This window comes from Capricornis sumatraensis, chromosome 2 (assembly GCF_032405125.1).
Source record: "Capricornis sumatraensis isolate serow.1 chromosome 2, serow.2, whole genome shotgun sequence".
NCBI classification, from domain to species: Eukaryota; Metazoa; Chordata; class Mammalia; order Artiodactyla; family Bovidae; genus Capricornis; species Capricornis sumatraensis.
In genome coordinates this window covers 33857058-33878330 of record NC_091070.1, presented here as the reverse complement: position 1 = coordinate 33878330, position 21273 = coordinate 33857058, and the positions used below count along the sequence as shown (strand labels likewise).

Below are 21273 nucleotides of genomic sequence, written 5' to 3'. Positions count from 1 at the left end.
TACACGAAGTAATGTATTAACCATCTAATGTGTTGGGATAGTGCTGGGCGGCTGTCATAATTTCTGCTGCTACAGTTTATAAAAAGGAAAATAAAGTCAGTTCTTTTTGTTGAGAAAGAAGATTTCATGTTATCTGTATTTGCAGGCTTTCTGGCTCATATGCTGGAGGAATCCTTGCTGCGGGGGTGTTTTCATTTTCTCGTCTAACATGGCAGTGGTCCATTGCAGCAGAGGTTTTTAGCTTAAACAATCTGTTTGTGGGCCTGCTTATGGCTCTTACTGTACATTTTGAGGAGGCAGCAACTGCGCAAGAAAGATCAAAGGTAACCTATTTTGATCAAAGTGAAATCACTTTTTGTTTTAATTTTTAGACAGATGCTCTATTTCTTTTTAACTTTGGTTTAGATACTGTTTATCTATTCTGATTACTGTCAAAGTAATCTAGGCATGTTGAGAGAAAAAGCACTCTCCAAACACTCTGTTTTTTTACTGTAAACTATGAGAGCCTTTATAAAACATGAGAATTTTTTTTTCTGTCTCAGAGTTCAAAAGTTTTTTGGAGAATGAGGGTGTTACAAAATCCCCTTTGAGTCTTACTGGGAAAGAAAGGCTTGTTAGCTAATCCACTGTCATATATGTGTGTACGTATGTGTGTGTGATCTTAAGATGCCAAGCTCTAGGGTGACCACCTTAAATTATTTACCATTATGGTGCATTAGCTTATTCTCTAATTTCACAAAAGATCAAATAATTTGAACTTTTTTTTCACTAAAAGGAAAGTAATCAGATGTAAAATGAAGTAGTTCTGAAGAGATTATAATGACTAATCATCAAAATAATTTGCAGTGTTGGGGAACCCTGTCTTCTAAGGGCTTACCATCTACACATTGAAGAGTGCCAGATTATCTTAATATTTGGGCAGCTTGTGGTATTAAAGAATTTAGAAACAAAAGAACATCAAGGTTTATCTGTGGTTTCCATAAACAAACCTGTGATGATATTAGAGTTTATTTTTTGTTTAACATAAACCCTTTTATGATTATGAAAATAACACATGTTCAAAAATAGCAAAAAGACCACCATAGGGAACCAGGTTTCTAAATAAAAGTGTTATATTTAATTAATTTAATAGAAGAAAATCTAAAACAAAGAATTGCTGAACTTTAATATTAATAAAATAATGGTGATAGATATTAGTGAGTATTAAAGCTGATTGTTTGCATTAAAAGTTTGATGTTAGCCTGGCTTACTGTATAAATGCTTAGTTTTAGTAAAAAGAATAGCTTTTTACTATTGTGCTTTCTTAGTTTTCAGTGAATTTTTAACTTGGATTATTTTCTTTTATTATTTTTCAGATAGCTAAAATTGGTGCTTTATGCTGTGGCCTTAGCTTATGTAATCAGCACACAATAGTACTCTATGTTCTGTGCATAATACCATGGATTCTCTTTCGACTTTTAAAAGAGAAGGTAGGTTTTTGAGAAAAAAAGCCCAATATGACATTTATGGCATCAGAAAACATGAGGTTTATTTATTAGTTTCATACAGGCTTAATAGGGATATTGTAAAATCTATAGATGGTTTTAGGTAGTATGAACATTTTAACAATATTAATTATTTTAATCCATGAATGTGAGACATCTTTTCATATGTGTCTTCTTCAATTTCTTTCATCAATGTCTTACAGTTTTCAGTATACAGATATTTCATTAATACCTCCTCAGTTAAATATATTCCTAAGCAATTTTTTATATTTGATGCTATGCGATTGTAAATGAAATAGTTTTCTTTTTAAGATAGTTCATTGTTAGTATATAGAAGCACAACTAATTTTGTATCCTGTAACTTTCCTAAATTTGTTAAGTTTTACAGCTTTTTGATAGAATCTTTAGGATTTCCTATTTAAGATCATGTAATTTGCAAACAGAGACGATTTCACTTCCTTTCTAGTTTGGATTCCTTTTATTTCTTTTTTTGCCTAATTACCCTGAGTAGGACTTCCAGTACTATGTTGAATGTGAGAGGTGAGAGTGGGCATGCTTGTCTTATTCCTGATCTTAGAGGAGAAGCTTTCAGTCTGTCACCATTGAGTACTGTGTTAGCTGTGGCCTTGTCATATGTGACTTTCATCATGTTAATATATGCCCCACATCAATTAAATCAAAATTATTTTCGAGTAGGATCAGCCACTGGCTCAGCTCTGTAGATGCTCAGAACTGCTGGCTGATCAATCTTTGCTCTGGCACTGCTGCAAACAGGAATGTGTTCTCCCAAGACTGGAGACCGGTCGCTATAAGCCCTGCTTCCCTTCTCCATCTCTGTCTGATCCCCAGTGGTTGAGCCCCAGAGATCTACTGCTACCCACCCCCTCCCCTGCCGCAGTGGTCCCCGTGAGTGAGAACTGAGTGAGTCTCCTGGGGAGCATCCTGCAATGCCTGGGGAGCTGGATTTCCACCCTGGGGGCTCTTTTCCCACTGGAAAAAGTGTACCCCAAGGGGAGTCCTCTAATGTACCGCTGTGCTGGCCTAGGGGAGGAGTGAAATAGTCAGAGTGCCCCTCAAAACTTCAAGTGCAGTCCTTCTTGGTCTCTGTGGTCCAGGACTTAAGCCTCAACCCCATTGTCTGGGATTTGCACAACAGTATCTTGTCTACAGGTAGTTGCTGGCTGAAGTTGGGATTACTTATGTTGCCATCTTGATGGTGTCACTCTTAGCCAGGCTTCTGATAGCAGAGAAGGTGCAGCTAGATATACATTCTCTGGCATGAACTTAAAAAGCAAATCTTTTATTTTAAGTCTTTGGAGGGAGAGCCATATTCTCATGTAAAACATACAAGACCCAGAGCTGACAAGTTAGGAACCTGATCTGAGAGCCTGTTACCCTGTACTTAGATCAGCCTCTGATGAATGATGAAATTTGGGAAAGTGTGACTCTTCAGAGCACCTTTTATTTTTATTATTTAAAGAGCAGAGTCTAGAAAATAAGATCTACCAGTGAAGTGATAGGGAATTGGATCTGACTGCTCAGGTGATCTAAGGCGAAATTAGTTGGTTGCAATCCCAACTGCTTACTTAAATTATCTAGAAAGATTTAAGAAAGTAAATGGGTGTTTGTGTGTGTGTATACCTTTGTGTGCTCTCACTACCCTAAAATAATTCTGATTTATTTGATTGGGTGTGAGGCCCTAGGACTGATAGATTTAAAAGTTCCCCAGGTGATTCCAGTGTAGATGCAGCTAGGACTCAGAGCCACTCTCCTGCACTCTCCGAAATAGTTCTCATGTGTTGATTTCTCTATTTCCCACACAAAAGGAAAATTCTGCAGCAACTATATCTTGCCATTCTAAACTGAACTTTATAGTGTGCAGAAACTGCTAAAATCTAAACATTTATTTTCTTTAAAGCTACTTTTAAGAATAGCAAAGGCATATTCTTCGATTAGTTATTTCTTCCATTTTTTTCATCCCATCATTTTGTATGAATCTCATTACCACTTTAGAAATGTCAAACAAAATCTACTGTAATAAAAACACTCCATTTTCAATGAAGAATGCTTACTTGAAAATGCTAGTGTAAGTCAACTACTTTTCTACTTCTGATGAATGGAAATCTTGGTTCTCATATTCATTGTCACCTATCAATTTCCCTTTTTTGTAAAGAAAAAATTGGCAGTTTCCAATCATGATATTTGTAGGAGATGACATTTCCAATTACTAAAGAAACCATAGAAATCTTTTGGCCTCAATCTTTGTAAAAATTTGGCAGTTTCCCTTGGTTTTAGAAATGTGCAGAAGCGGGAGTTCCCTGGCAGTACAGTGGTTAAGACTCTGTGCTTCAGTTACTTCAAGGCTTGCTCCTTGGTAGGGGAACTAAAATTGCATACCACATGACATGCCAAGAAAGAAAAAAGCAAAGAAGAAACTTGCAGATGAGAAATATATTCTGTTTGAGGCAAGATTGTTGCATTCAACAACAGATTTCCTTCTTCCTTTGTAAATTGAGAAAAAAAATAGCATTTGGATGAACTTGAGTGTTACTTAAAAACTAGCTTCATTTGTGCTGATTTCCATGAAATGTCCAAAACCCTTGTAGAAACAATATGTTATTAATGTGCAGTCATAATATAATATATAGTTAAAGCCTGCTCCTGATGATGATAATGAAGTGAATCAGTATTAGAACAATATCTTGGGCAGTTTTGAAAACAGTCAAACACCATAATCAACACTAATCACTTCCAAGTGGGTAGTCTCAGCTGTGCAGTGCTGCATGTCATGACATGGTTTTAAGTGTAGAGGATGCAATAAACATGAAAATCATGTCTTTGCTAATATTATTTGCTTCACTCAGATTTCACTTGCCATGCAAAAGAGTTCAGGCTGATGCAATTTCCCAGTAATCCACAGTAATCAGAAGGTTTAACATCATCTTCCGTGGTGACTTGATATAAATTGAGAGATCAGCTCTGAGTAAACATATTTGATGTTTTCCTCAATATATTCTTGAAGTTCCAGGATGAATCTGACTAAAATAAACACTGTGATACATGTGACTCCCTGTGCTCTAATGCAGGAACTCTCCCCAGGCTCCCTGTTGAAGTTGAGTCTGTGCTTCTCTGCTGGTCTGCTGCCCTATATCTACTTGCCTGTCTCATCCTACCTCAGTCAAGCTCGTTGGACCTGGGGAGACCAGACAACATTGCTAGGATTTTTGACACATTTTCTCAGGGAAGAATATGGAACATTCAGTCTGGTAAATTTATATTTCAAATACTTTTAAGGAAATAAGTGGCAAAACTTCAGTGTTCTGCATGGACCATGAGTGGAAAAAAAAAATGACACATGACAGCATGTGGAATTTTCTTTTGTTATTTATCTAGCAGATTTGCCCCTTGGAATGTAGTCTTTCACATGAGTTTGAAAAAACTCACTTAAAAAACTGACTCACTTAATCTGACATCATCCTTTTGTGTATCCTGAATATATTTTTCAAGATAACAAGCAGTCAAAAGCCTCTGCTCCCAGGAGCTGAAAGCTTTTCAGTCTTTTTATCATCGGGTATCATTTTGGGCCCTTGGTCTATGATTAAAAATATCTGGAAACAATTAGAGGAAAAACGCTTCAAAAATTTTAATATGCCTTGACCAAAACATCTCTTTTTTTTTTTTCAAATATTTGATGAACAGTGTTCATGTTAGTATTTAGTAGGAGACCTAAATATGTTAATGCTTCATAAAATATGATCTCACTCAATGGAAACAGTATGTTCCAGAGAATTTCAAAAGACTTTGCTTTCCCTAAGACATAGTTTAGGGTAAAACGCTAAATGCGCTTGTGAGTAATGGTTATCTGAAAAGTAAAAGGATATACAGATGGGTTTTTATTTTTAAATAGACAGTTATATCCGATTTTTCTTTCATGATTTGTGCTTTTTGTGTCTTACTTGAATTAGGCAAATCTCAGATGACTATAATATTAAAGCATACCATTTATACAAAATTTTAAACCATGCCAAAACTAATGATCTATTACTCAATAATACATAAAAGGTAGTGAACCTATATAGTTTTAGAATATAGGGTAATAACTAACACAGAATTCAAGGTAATAGTTACCACTAGGGGATAAGAAAGCCCCTTTCAAGGGCTCTGTGAAATATGGTATTTGTGCAGTTCTGTTTCTTCAATGAATGGTGAGTCTATAGGTTTTTTTAAAACTATCCCCTAAATATAGATTATATATGTTTTTATATATGAGAGATATTTCCTAAAAATCATTTAATAAAAGGATAATTATTATTCTTTGACTGAGAAGGTTTGGTGCTTTAAATTTATACTCTGGTTTACTTACATTGGTTATTCCATTGAAATATTGCTTGAGGGCCATTGCAGATTTGAAAACGTGTATAATTCACACATAATTGTGAAATTATAGGCAGGTGATAATGAGCTCTAATCAAAGTGCCCAAAAAAGAGCTTAAAGAGACTTTGTAATGAAAGTGTAAAGTCTGTTAATTCATTAATGTGTTAATCATTCCTGCTGGAAGAGTTTAACTGATTTTTAGCCAATTATTATTTCTGAAATGATTCCTAAGGGATGTCTGTGTTTAGTTTTCATTGACTTCTCTTAAAAAATCCAAATAGACTCTGAAATAAACACTTTGAATGAAGAGGAGTTGCATCATATATTTAAAACATGTATCTTTTAAATCAGGGTAGTTAAAATACAATAGCCTTCCAAAGTTTCAGTTTAACACTTGTGCAAATAAACTTTTCTCTTTTATGTTCAGGCCAAATCTGAAATAGGATCCAGTATGTCTGAAATATTGCTGTGAGTATGAAATATTTTAAACTATTTTTAAATGAATTCTTTATTAATTCCTTTAAATGATTTTAGGGATTTCTGAATTTATCACTTTGTGAAGCAGTACATCTGAGAAGTAGTTCTCACCTCTGTGGTTAACAGTTTTTGTGTATAATGTCAAATATTCTAGCATCCCATCAATAACATAAAGCTTGAAATGAGCACTAAATACAACAGTGAATAAGACTATTAGGAGACTAATAAAATGAAAATGTTTCAACTTTCAGTTGAATACAAAATTACCCAATATATTGTGGCTTTATAAATAACTTTTTCTTTGTTTATATCTTCTTGCTTTTGGAGACATTTTAGAACATTGCATTTAGCACAGTTTAAACAATCATTTTCTTGTTATTTTGCTTTGAACTATAATGTGGGGAGAAATATCAATAACATCAGATAGGCAGATGACAGCACCCTTATGACAGACAGCAAAGAGGAATTAAAGAGCCTCTTGATGAAGGTGAAAAAGCTGGCTTAAAACTCAACATTCAGAAAACAAAGATCATGGCATCCAGTCTCATCACTTCATGGCAAATAGGTGGGGAAACAGTGGGAACAGTGAAAGACTATATTTACTTGGGATCCAAAATCACTGTGGACAGTGACTGCAGCCATGAAATTAAAAGATGCTTGCTCCTTGGAGGAAAAGCAATGACAAACCTAGACAGCATATTAAAAAGCAGAGATACTACTTTGCCTTTGCCTAGAAAAGTCCATCTAGCCAAAGCTGTGGTTTTTATTTCATGCAATAATGGACACAATAAAGGACAGAAGAGGTACTGACCTAACAGAAGCAGAAGATATTAAGAAGAGGTGGCAAGAATACACAGAAGAACTATACAAGAGTTCTTCATGACCCAGATAACCATGATGGTGTGATCACTCACCTAGAGCCAGACATCCTGGAATGTGAGGTCAACTGGGCCTTAGGAAGCATCACTACAAACAAAGTTAGTGGAGGTGATGGAATTAGAGTGGAGCTATTTCAAATCCTAAAAGATGATGCTGTTAAAATGCTGCACTCAGTATGCCAGCAAATTTAGAGAACTCAGCAGTGGCCACAGGACTGGAAAAGGTCAGTTTTCATTCCAACCCAAAAAAGGCAATGCCAAAGAATGTTCAAACTACCACACAATTGCACTCATCTCACATGCTAGCAAAGTAATGCTCAAAATTCTTCAAGCCAGGCTTCAACAGTACATGAACCATGAATTTCCAGATGTTCAAGCTGGATTTAGAAAAGGCAGAGGAACCAGAGATCAAGTTGCCAACACCACTGGATCATAGAAAAAGCAAGAGAGTTCCAGAAAAACATCTACTTCTGCTTTATTGACTATGCCAAAGCCTTTGACTGTGTGGATCACAACAAACTGTGGAAAATTCTTCAAGAGATGGAATTACCAGGCACCTGACCTGCCTCCTGAGAAATCTGTATGCAGGTCAAGGAGCAACAGTTAGAACTGGACATGGAAAAACAGACTGATTCCAGCTTGGAAAAGGAGTACATCAGGGCTGTATATTGTCACCCTGCTTATTTAACTTATATGCAGAGTACATCATGTGAAATGCCGGACTGGATGAAGCACAAGCTAGAATCAAGATTGCTGGGAGAAATATCAATAACCTCAGATATGCAGATGATACCACCCTTATGGCAGAGAGCAAAGAACTAAAGAACCTCTTGATGAAAGTGAAAGAAGGCAGTGAAAACGCTGACTTAAAACTCAACATTCAAAAAACTAACTAAAAAAATTAAGATCGTGGCATCTGGTCACATCACTTCATGGCAAATAATGGGGAAACAATGGAAATAGTGAGAGACTTTATTTTGGGGGGCTCCAAAATCACTGCATTTGGTGACTGCAGCCATGAAATTAGCTGATGCTTACTCCTTGGAAGAAAAGCTATGACCAACCTAGACAGAATACTAAAAAGCAGAAACATTACTTTGCTGACAAAGGTCTGTCAGTCAAAGCTATGGTTTTTCCAGTAGTCATGTATGGATGTGAGAGTTGGACCATAAAGAAAGCTGAGTGCCAAAGAATTGATGCTTTTAAACTGTGGTGTTGGAGAAGACTCTTGAGAGTCCCTTGGACTGAAGGAGATCCACCCAGTCCATCCTAAAGGAGACTAGTACTGGATGTTCACTGGAAGGACTGATGTTGAAGCTGAATGTCCAATACTTTGGTCACCTGATGTGAAGAACTGACTCATTGGAAAAGACCCTGATGCTGGGAAAGATTCAAGGCAGGGAGAGAAGGGGATGACAGAGGATGAGATGGTTGTATGGCATCACCGACTCGATGGACATGAGTTTGAGCAAGCTGCAGGAGTTGGTGATGGACAGGGAAGCCTGGCATGCTGCAGTCCATGGGATCATAGAGTCAGGTATGAATGAGCAACTGAGCTGAACTGAACTGATGGTTTTTCCAGTGGTCATGAATGGATGTGAGAGTTGGACCATAAAGAAGGCTGAGCACTGAAGAACTGATGCTTTTGAATTGTGGTGCTGGAAAAAACTCTTGACAGTCCCTTAGACTGCAAGGAGATCAAACCAGTCAATCCTAAAGGAAATCAGTCCTGAATATCCATTGGAAGGATTGATGCTGAAGCTGAAACTCCAGTACTGTGGCCACCTGATGCAAAGAGCCGACTCATTGGAAAAGACCCTACTCATTGAAAAAGACCTTGATGCTGGGAAGAGTTGAAGACAGAAGGAGAGGGAGATGAAAGAGGATAAGATGGTTGAATGGCATCACCAACTCAATAAACATGAATTTGAACAAACTCCAGGAGTTGGTGAAGGACACGGAAGCCTGGTGTGCTACAGTCATGGGGTCACAAAGAGTCAGACACAACTGAACGACTGAACAACAATATTCATTTAATTCTTCAAATATTTATTTATTTAATGTTTTAAGACTTCCTGTAAGCTGTCCTTAAGCTCTGTTTTTGACTTACACATTTTTAAAAATCCAGCCTTATTAGAACCAGCTTAATATATTTTCATCTATATTATCTCTCGGTGTTCTTTGAAAAATGGGTTAATATTTGCTTTAAAACCTATGGAGTTTAAGATAACAAAATTATCTATAGCAGTTTTATAATATTACAGTATTTCAATATAAAATTAAGTATGAATAGGTTTACCTGACACTAAAGTGATCTCAGTATTAATATGGGATTCACAGGACAACTTGCAAACTTTTAAAAATATGGGGAAAATATTTTAAATCTATATGTGAGGTAGCTGACATGTTCTCGCAGTTTCTATCTTGTTCATTTGCTGATTTTCTTGCTTCCTTCCATACTCTGATCTTTTCTTTTTAAATTACTTTTATTAAATTTTTTGACTGTGGTAGGTTTTTGTTGCTTTGTGTGAGCGTGCTCCGGTTTCAGTGAGTGAGGGCTACTCTTCATTGTGGTGCACGGGCTTTTCATTGCATTGGCTTCTCTCGTTGCAGAAAACAGGCTCTAGCACAGGCTTCAGTGGTCGCGGCTCATGGGCTCAGTAGTTGTGGCTTCTGGGCTCTAGAGCTTGGGCTCAGTAGTTGTGGTGCATGGGCTTATTTGCTCCAAGACATAGGAAATCTTCCTAGACCAGGGATCAAACCCGTGTCCCCTGCGTTGGCAGGCAAATCCTTATCCTCTGTGCCACCAGGGAAGTTCTAAATTACTTTCTTTCTACTCTAAATAAATGATACATAATTATTATAGAAAATTTAGAAAATACAGGTAAGAAAACCAAGAAAATTAAAATTACCTATAATTCCAGCATGCAGAGATAACTACTGTTCTTAATCCATTAACATTCTTGTCTATATCCTTCCAATATTTTTAATATTTTTGCTTGTTTTTAAAAATGGAATCATAATATACACTCTGTTTTGTTAGCCTGCTGTTTTTCACTTAATACTATATCTTGAAAATACCTCCCTGCCACCATTTATTCTTGTATAACCTTTTAGGATTCTTACAATTGACTTTAAATATTTCTGTTTATGTCTGATGAAGACTTGTGGCTTCTTTTTCTTTTCTGTCGGGGAGAAGGTAGCAAGAAGCTCAGTTCCCCTTTTAAAGATAAAGACAGCTTTATCAGTGTCTGTCGGCTTTTCGTTTGGGGATTTTCTCCATGCCAAGACTCCCAGCCTGCTGTTTTCTACCTACCTTCCAAAACTGTCTTCACATTCAGGATCATTGATATATTTTGTCTTAACAAACCTCACATGAACTCCAGAGATGCCTCAAGAGTAATCCTAGACCATACATCTAACTTTCATTAGCTGCATGTAAAAGTCATCTATGGGAGAACTCAAAGGTCTCCTTTACATTGAAGTAATAGCAGTTAGGTCACATACTCAGAAAAAAAGGCTTGACCAAAGTGTTGCCCACGCACACCCACACTGTTTGTTCCAATGAAGTCATATGTGGAATGGGGATATAATCCTAGCACTCTCTGAGGGAGAGAATTCCTAGTCTTTAATTGTTTCGGTGGACAGGAGTGTTAAGAAAGGCAACTCATAATTAACCTACTAAAAAATTCTTGAACATGATATAACCTAATCATCTACCCTCTTCCAGTCAAGCAAATTGTGTTCTTTCTCCATGCGTATCTTTAAATTGCTATCCTGTTGGATTACATAATGGAAATTATTTAGTCTAACCCTAGGCAGTGACCATGTTCAAAAGCTTACATTTAAGCAACAGATCTCTACAAATTGATTTTGAGACTGACTTCGGTCCTTTTGAAGGATAGTTTGAAATGGGCCTCATGCTGGAATCAATTTTTCAAGTGTATTTGAAAATGAGTAAGGCTATCTTCTCATAGTAGATGAGTCTCCATTAGTAAAATACACATTGTGTGGTTTCCATAATTATGGCATTACATTTTCTCCAATAAAATTGCCAGTAGGGCAAAGAAAGTTCTTTGAGATAGTGTTTAGAGTCATTTTTTCATTAAAAGTTGGAGATTGCCAGAGCTATTTGAAAACTCAGATAATACTTGGAAAATGTTTATTAGTTAATGAAAGAATTTAATTATAAAGGGGAAATACATTTCTTGGAGATTGCTTAAACACTTTTGTACCAAATAATACAGAAAACAAGGAAGACTTTTAAGAAAGGAGATAACCTCGAAAAGCATGGTTGGAGATCAATTCTCTTTCCTTTTTTCTCCATGATTGGATCTCCAGAAAATTATTTGAATTAGTTTTGTTTTCAGTTTCACATGACTTCTTATCAAACTAATCTGAGATACAAATTGGTTTATAAATCATTATAGTAGACCAATATCAAAAACACCAAATAATTATTTGTTCTTAGCTCAAATAGTATAAGTTGGTAATTCAGTGTTACAACTGAAAAACATCTTATAACTGTTTAGCTCTTTCTTGTGGTACTTTTTCTCCCAAATTTAAAAGAACACAAAATAATTTAAAATCTGACTCCCAGTCTTAAAATTATTTACTGCATAATTAGGTGTAGTATGTAAAGAATGCTGTGTTTGGAACTAGCAAATTTGTTTTCTGCCAATAATAAATTAAATTGTCTCTTACAGTTCTCAAGTGACAAATATGAGGACCCAACTCTCATTCAACATTCAAGCCCTTGCAGTTTGGGCAAATATATGTTTAACAAGAAAGTGAGTAAAGTAGTTCCTTTTTCTGTTATTTTTTGCATGTTCATTAATTGAATTAATATAGTCACTATATCATTATGGCAAATAGATGGGGAAACAGTGGCTGACTTTGTCTTTTTGGGCTCCAAAGTCACTGCAGATGGTGATTGCAGCCATGAAATTAAAAGACACTTACTCCTTGGAAGGAAAGTTACGACCAACCTAGACAGCATATTAAAAAGCAGAGACATTACTTTGTCAACAAAGGTCCGTCTAGTCAAGGCTATGGTTTTTCCAGTGATCATGTATGGATGTGAGAGTTGGACCATAAAGAAAATTGATGCTTTTGAACTGTGGTGTTGGAGAAGACTCTTGCGAGTCCCTTGGACTGCAAGGAGATCCAACCAGTCTATCCTAAAGAGATCAGTCTTGGGTGTTCACTGGAAGGACTGATGTTGAAGCTGAAACTCCAATACTTTGGTCACCTGATGTGAAGAGCTGACTCATTTGAAAAGATCCTGATGCTGGGAAAGATTGAGGGCAGGAGGAGAAAGGGACGACAGAGGATGAGATGGTTGGATAGCATCACTGACTCAATGGACATGGGTTTGGGTAAACTCTGGGAGTTGGTGATGGACAAGGAGGCCTGGCGTGCCACGATTCATGGGGTCGCAAAGAGTCGACTGAGCAACTGAACTGAACTGAACCTCTGTTAATTTCTCGTTTACTGACTTTCTAGTCTGTTGAGTATATTCTTATATAAATGTATATTTGAATATATACTTATTATTTTATTTCCTTAACCCTTAACATTATAGTGAGCATATTTCCATACCATAACAAATACTTAGGATCATTTAAATTTCTGTATAATAGTCCATTCTAAAACCTGGGATAATTAATTTAAATGTTTTCCTGTTTAAGAGTCTTAGATTGCTTCTACTTTTTCCACTACTGTAAATAAATACCAAGGCATTGTTATAGATTAATTCTTATCCAGTATTTCTGGTTCTTACTTAAAGATTTATGCCCACATATCAAATTACTGGGTCAATGAATGTGGATATTTTTTAAGGCTCTTGATATATTGATATATTATCAAATTAATTTTTCTTGAACATTGTACTAACATACATTCTCATCCAACTTTGCATTGAGATTTGTCATTTTTTAATTTTTTATTATTTTGATGCATGAAATTATTCTTTTGTTTTACATATGTTTAATTAAGCTTAAATTTAATAGGATTACTAATTTATATTTCTTCTGCAGATTTTAATCTCATATTTTTTGCTGCATAGTTCCAAGTTATGCTTATAATATGTAGTGCAGTGTGGCATATTACTATGTTCTGGTTATCTATTCCAACTCACATTTTTAAGCTTAAGGTCTTTCTTTGTTCCTATTTAAAAATGGAAAGGTTTTTAGTTTCAAATATTTTTCCTATAGCTTGTAACTGTTAATATTATTAATATTCATGTCACATAAGTAATTTTGGACATATTTTAATTTTTTTATAGGGACAGACAAAGCCCATCATTAATATGGCTTTTTACTGGAATGTTTTGCATTTATTCATTGTTCTTTGCCTGGAGGGCAAATTTAGATATTTCAAAACCGCTTTTCATGGGTGTGGTAAGTTTTGCCTAGATATATCCTTTGACCAGAAAGTTTGTGAAGAATGTACAAATCTGTCTTTCATGAATCTTGTAGAAGGGCAAGCTGTCTCAGAAATAGTTAAAATTGTACATGAAGTGAAGTGAAGTGAAAGTCACTCAGTCATGTCCAACTCTTTGGAATGTTGGAGTTGGTAGTCTTTCTCTTCTCCAGAGGATCTTCCCAACCCAGGGATCGAACCCAGATCTCCAGCATTATAGGTGGATTCTTTACCAGGTGAGCCACAAGGAAAGCCCAAGAATACTGGAGTGGGTAACCTGTCACTTTTCCAGGGGATGTTCATGACCCAGGAATTGAACCAGGGTCTCCCGGATTGCAGGCAGATTCTTTACCAACTGAGCTATCAGTGAAGCCCTGATATTGTGTATACATGATCACAAATCAAAATTAAATTATTGAATAAGTAAGGCTAAGGCCTCTTTTGGGGGTGGAAAGAAGAATTGTTTCATTAGCACAATAGTTAAATAGGAAAATAAATGTAAGGTAGATTTAAGTTAGTCATTTTATATGTGTGCTTGCAGATATGTTAATAGGAACCACTACATTTCTTCTGGAATTTTTCTAAATAGCTTGATGAAAATGTTTAATGGTGTGGGGAGATCAATGAATGCATTGTTGATGATTTTTATTAGTGGGTGTGATTCCAAATGTTGGTCATTAGTGTTCTTATAGTTGAATAACAATGATGGCTTTTCATATCATTCAGTTCAGTTCAGTTCAGTCGCTCAGTCGTGTCCAACTCTTTGCGACCCCATGAATCGCAGCACACCAGGCCTCGCTGTCCATCACCAACTCCCGGAGTTCACTCAGACTCACGTCCATCGAGTCAGTGATGCCATCCAGCTATCTCATCCTCTGTCGTCCCCTTCTCCTCCTGCCCCCAATCCCTCCCAGCATCAGAGTCTTTTCCAATGAGTCAACTCTTCACATGAGGTGGCCAAAGTACTGGAGTTTCAGCTTTAGTATCATTCCTTCCAAAGAACACCCATGACTGATCTCCTTCAGAATGGATTGGTTACTTGTGGTAAATTCCATGTAAGAATAATGATAACATCCCTCATATTTAAGTACTATTTTTGTGATTGGTTTTGTGGGGTTTTCTTCAAAACCTTCACCTATTTATGGGGGGCTCATGTTAATTGTAAGTGGCGGTGTTAGTTGTGGTATTGTATTAAATTTTGGTGGTTCTTTTTTAGGATTAATGGTGTTTTTAATTTTTTTAGTGGGGGATGTTGGTAGTATTTGGTTATACAATGGCTATGGCTTCTGAGCAGTATCCTGTAAGACTGTCTTAGGAATATTCCTTTCTGATTTAATTATAGTGTTTTCAATGGTTTTTTCACATTGAAGGATGAGAAGTTGGAAATTGTATTTAAATTTAATGTTTTAGGGGATTGCGCCTCCATGGTGGCTCAGCTGGTAAAGAATGTGCCTGCAATGCAGTAGACACGGGTTCAATCCCTGGGTTGGGAAGATCCCCTGGAGGAGGGCATGGCACGCAATCCAGTATTCTTGCTTAGAGAATCCCATGGACAGAGGAGTCTGGTGGCCTACAGTCCATGGGATCACAAAGAGTCAGACACCACTGAGTGACTAACACTTTCCCTTTCTTTTTCACATTTCTTCTGGAACTTTTTTAAATAGCAAAGAAATATGGGTTGTACTTAGGGTCTCTAGCAACATATTCCCTTATTTTCTTACCTCACCGGTCCACACTTGCATGAAACAGGAAGTATATTTCAATTTTCCCTGACTACGATATCTGAAATTAAAGTATTTCTTCTCCTTATAAGAGAAACTATGTAAATGTAGATAGCAGCTGAAACCAACTGTGTGTGTGTATTTCCAAGAGACCTGATGAATAATACCTTATTTGAGTACCTGAGTTCTGAATCAGTTGAGAACTAGATAAACCAGTACATTGGGTGGGAGAATCACCTTTGTTACCAATAACGATGGGGCTGGAGAATGTGGTTAATATCTGTGGGCAATGGAGCCTCCTCATCCTGTATCCCTAAACAATCTAGTCACAAGCAGTGCTGCTCAGGACAGGCCTCTTCCCTCCCCAGTTCACCTCACCCCAGAGTCTGCCCCTGGACAAGTACTTCCTGTGGGCAACTCACTTCCAAGAGAAAGAGAGAGGAAAGAGGAGAGCTCTTCAGGCCCAACTCCCAAACTCTCTAGTAAGCTCAGTCCCTACAATCCTTCCAGAAGAAATAAAGTGATGGGAAAGAGTGTTGTACTGGTGGGCTTCCCTGGTGGCGCAGAGGTTAAAGCGTCTGCCTGCAATGTGGGAGACCTGGGTTTGATCCCTGGGTCGGGAAGGTCCCCTGGAGAAGGAAATGGCAACCCACTCCAGTATTCTTGCCTGGGGAATCCCATGGACGGAGGAGCTTGGTGGTCTACAGTCCACAGGTCGCGAAGAGTCAGACACGACTGAGCGACTTCACTCTCATGGAAGGAAACATCAGGAGTTAAGCAAAAGCATTTCTCTACCTCTTCAACTTTGCACGTTAGGATAAAGAATTCAAGGTTAAATATGCAGTATAGAAAAGACTTTGTGGATCCAAAAAGGGAGATCCACATGTCAAACAGGGAAGGAAGAATGCTTGAAAATGGAAAAATCAAGTGACATGGAGTTGAGTTGGGGAAGTCAGTTAAGAAGACATAAATGACACAGGCATAAGCAACTAGATGCATGCAGTATATTTTTAAAATATTTAAATACCTGATTGATTACATAAAACAGTTGGATGCACTGTTCCCATGCCTCGTTCACAGGTGGAACGATTCTGGATGCAGAGCAATGCAGTGGTGGCTGTCCTTGCTGGCATCGGTTTGGCTGCCCTTGCATCTGAGAGCAACCGATTGCTCAACACCAACGGGCTTCAGTATCTGGAATGGCTTTCAGCAATTCTTTTTGTAACTTGCCAAATATATTCTAACTATAGGTAATACATGGTTATTTTTATGAAAAGTAGCTTTCTAGCCAGAGACATTTGGGATATTTAGATTCTAGGGCTTTGTTTTATCTTTACCTTCCACTAGCTTTCAAAGTGAGATAGCTTGATCTGAATGCAGTGGATGTTAAACCTTTGAACAAGAATCTCGGCATGAGTGGTGTGTAGTTTCAGGGCATTGCAAACAGGGGTTCAAGTGGTGCTTGTAAACTATCTGGATCCTAGAGCTACTTTGTAGAATCTTGGATGGCATCAGTGACTCCATGGACATGAGTTTGAGCAAGCTCTGTGGAGTATATGTAAAATTCCATGATCTAAAATACCACTTAGATGAAGACTAAAGACATTTGAAGTTTTGCTTTTGTTTGTTTTTGCCATACCACTAGGCTTGTGGGATCTTAGTTCCCCAACCAGGGATCGAACCTGCACTCCCTGTGTAGAAGCACAGAGTCTTAACCAATGCACTGGCAGTTAAGTTCAGTCACTTAGTCATGTCTGACTCTTTGTGACCCCATGGACTGCAGCAGGCAAGGCATCCCTGTCCATCACCAACTCCCGGAGCTTGCTCAAACTCATGTCCATGGAGTCATTGATGCCATCCAACCATCTCATGGACTGGCAGGGAAGTCCCAATTTGGGCTTTTTTTGTATGCCCTAAAATAATTCACTTTGTGCTTCAAAGAATTTATCTTTTGAGTAATCCTTGGCCCTTATCTAGTATACTGTGTAGTAGTATATATTAAATATTTTGAATACTCAAAGTTCTGCAAGTTTCTTAACCCTTATGCATTATTAGTGTTGTTTGTATTTTTCAAAATCTGCTTAATGACCATTATAATGTAAATGTCAGTCAAACGTAAAAGATGTAAAGGCTTGGATGATAGTTCATTTATTTGCAGTAATATTGAATAAACTTTATAGAAGTGGAAGAGTCCGCTGGAGTTTTGTTATAGTGAGATTTGATTGGTACTTTAAAAGCCAATGTACTTCATAATGCCAAGGAGCAGCCATGTTAGGGGCCTTGTGGGAAGGGGAGGCAAATTCCTGATACAACTCCATACCTAGGTCAAGAAGGGTTTTCCAGGCCCATAGTGTGTTTCCCACCCCTCTTTTATCCCATTCTTCTGGCTCAGGTCTTTAGGGCAACTCAGTTTCCACACCAGGGATGCCTGCACAGACTGGGTAGCTTGGTTTGGTTTGGATTATTTTTGCCCCCAGGTGAATGGAACTTTGCTGGGTGGCAAAAGGTGAGGCATCACCCTGCAAAGTAGGGAATCACAGTAGGAAACATTTGCATCATCAATTACAAAGGCAGGGATAGTATTTTGTTCCTGGAAGTATTAATTTGCTTTGTGATGCTAACTCAGTCATTCAGCTTTAGGCTGTGTTTCTTATCACCATTACATGTAATGGACCTGATAATAAGAGGAAGGACATTGCTTGTTCAGTTTTTTGATGCTTTTTCTCTCTTGTATTCGTTTTCTTTTTGTGTGGAAGGCTCTGAGAATTCATGCCAGTTTTTCCTTTGAAGTTATAAAGTCCACTTCATCATTGAAAAGAGCTATACTGCTGTTGTTGGCAACAGTAAATAATGCCTGAAGAGAAGTAAATATCTCAACAAATTATTCCTTCCCTTCTTTCTCATTGGGTTCATCCCCTAGTGATAATCAACTTCAGTCTAGAAGGGAGAGAGGAACACAGAGCCAGTGATCCAGGGAAGTGGTAGAAAGGATCAACCTCTACATGCAAGAGAGTCAGACAAATGTGCAAATTTGTGCCAGAAACTGGCAAATTTCCTTTTGAGTTTCTGAAAATCCGTTTGAACCAAATGGAATTAACATGAAATTACCTTATACTCCAAGTGGAATCAGAAACCTTACTTCTTTTTAGTGAAATTGGATATGTTTTTTAGGGGTAACATGTACTCATTATTGAGTACTAACTGGTTCCCTTTTTATGGAAATGATTATAAATTCCAGAAGTAAAGCAGTACGCTGCTTTTTTTCACTCACACAATTAGTTCTACATTTTTTTCCCCAGTTGGTAGTGTTCCCTTTGAAATATATGTGTCCTCTTAGAAGATATGTTAGACTATTTAAAACACTAAGTGTAGATTGTATAATGGGAAAGGAATGGAGTGGGGAATAAGCCTAGTCTTATTAAAACCAAAACAATGTGTTGCTATTATAATATTTTTAAATCCTTTTATTTAGCATTTGTGACCAAAGGACCAACTATGTGATTGATAAATTTGCAAAGAACCTTCTATCCTCCATGCCTCGTGATGCAATTATCTTACTCAGAGGAGATCTACCAGGGAATTCTCTCCGTTACATGCATTATTGTGAGGGACTGAGGCCAGATATTTCATTAGTGGATCAGGAAGTAAGTATGTGAGAAAGAAACTTAAAATATAGTAGTAGCAATTGTTTTAAAACGTGTATTTTAAAGAACTATTTCTTTTTTTTAACGGTGCATGGGTACAGTTTTCATGATCACTCTGAGATAAAATATAAATCACATTCTTTCCTTTACTGTAACTAATAGGATAAGTCATGTGTTTCTTCTTTCTTTTTTAAACTGAGTGTTTTAAGAATTAATATGTCTCAGATTCAAACAACATCCTAGGTCTCTAGTTCACATGGTAGACCATGACAATACTGTGTTGTAAATTTATTTTTAAACTGTTCTTTTACATCCAGTCAGCTCAGCCATTCAAATTAACACTGCTCACTGGTCCCGGGATTAAAATAAATTAGGCTGACTATAAAATAAGTCATACTGCAAGTAAGTAAACATTTCACTCAAAATAGAAATTATTAACCACAATTCTGTTATAGAATTTGTAAATTTTTTAGATCTTATAACAAAAGTATGTTGGGAAAGGACTTGTGAAAATTTCAAGGTCTATTAAAACAATCTTCTGGAACTAAAAAAAATATATTTAAACTATAGGATTTATCATTTAAGCCATAAATAGTTAAAGGGAACAAATCTATCTCTGGTCTTTTTAGAACCGTCATCTGGAAAAGAGAAATTCTTAACCTCTAAAAAGTACTGTTAGTTTGATTGAGCAAATTATAGGCACAATACTGATTTTTAAAATTTTTTGCAGAAACAATACTTATTTAATAAATTTCATTCAATTAATAAATAATGAAAAATTTTGAGAACACTTTAAACAGATTTGCAAATATAGGGAAATTTGAAAATCATACATATTTTTATAAGCAGTTTGCATTTATGTCATGTACACTGATGATTCATTTGGTCTTGATTATAATGATCTAGAATCTGACAAAAGGTAGATCATTTGTTAATGATATGGTATACCATGATTTTAAATACAGGTACTATGTTTGAGAAGCTTGGATTTCAAAGTTAATTCATCCTGAATTCACATCCTTATCCTCTCACTTCCTGGATGTGTGACTTAGGGCTTAAGAGTTTTCCTTTCAGAACTTCTGTTTCCCTGTCTATAAAATGGAAATAATCATTAGATAAGTAAGTTAGGATGCTTTTGAATGTAAGAAACAAAATCCCTGACTAAGAGTAGCTTAAACTATGGAATTTTTAATCTCACAAAACAAGTAGTCTGGAGAAAGGAGCTTTTAGGATTGATAACACAAGCAGTTCCATGATGGCCGTGTTCTAGGGCAGCTTTTCTGCCGGTCTCTTGAATTGAAGGATGCCTGGTTCCAAACATTGCATGCAAAGTGCTTCTTCTGAGTTCTCTCTCTCTCTCTTTCTGTATTGGGAATAACATGCGCCCCAGATGCCCCCACCAGACCCGATTCAGGCCGCACTAACCAGTATTGGGTCATATAATTCCTCCAAAAACTACTCACTAGCAAAGGAGAATGACTGTAACTCCCTGATTAAAACCAGGATTGTGTTAGTTGAAAGAAGGATTGGCTGTTGAGTGGGCAATCAACAGTATCAGAAATAATTATTCTTACATAAGGTTATTATGAGAATTGAGTGAGAAACATTAAGGTCCTAGTACAAAGTGGTTATTTAATGAATGTTACTATTCCCAAATAGGGGCTTCCCTCATAGCTCAGTTGGTAAAAAATCTGCCTACAATGCAGGAGATCCCAGTTTGATTCCTGGGTTGGGAAGATCCCCTGGAGAAGGGAATCCACTCCAGTATTCTGACCTGGAGAATTCCGTGGACTGTATAGTCCATGGGGTCACAAAGGGTCGGACATGACTGAGCGACTTTGACTTTTGATTCTCAAATACTGAAACTATTGGGAAATAAACTCTAATTCAATAAGTATTTTTTTAGTATTTCCAATATGTTGTTGTTGTTCAGTAGCTAAGTCATGTCCGATTCTTTTCAGCACTGTGGATTGCTTCCTGCCAGGCTCCTCGGTCCATAGAATTCTCCAGGCAAGAATACTGAAGTGGGTTGCCATGCCCTTCTCCCGGGGATATTCCCAATGCAGGGATCAAACCCACATCTCCTGCACTGCAGGTGGATTTTTTTACCACTGAGCCACCAGGGAAGCACCCTCTACATACTTAGATTAAAATTAATTTGTTACTTCTAGTTAAATGACTTGTAGAGACAGGTAAAACATAAACATAATTGCTCAAGTGATAATATCCAAACTTTAATGAAGTCTTTTAAAAATGAAATCTGTACATATA

The 21273-nt window shown here is 37.0% G+C and overlaps 1 protein-coding gene across 1 annotated transcript in view; it reads left to right on the top strand.

The window, feature by feature from the left end:
• Positions 1-21273, top strand: part of TMEM260 (transmembrane protein 260) — a 69162-nt gene that overhangs the window by 33857 nt on the left and 14032 nt on the right. The window contains 8 exon segments of the mRNA XM_068965088.1: positions 146-323; positions 1356-1469; positions 4571-4750; positions 6287-6327; positions 11921-12004; positions 13501-13615; positions 16439-16608; positions 18831-19002. Of these exon segments, the coding sequence (XP_068821189.1) occupies positions 146-323; positions 1356-1469; positions 4571-4750; positions 6287-6327; positions 11921-12004; positions 13501-13615; positions 16439-16608; positions 18831-19002 (1054 nt within the window).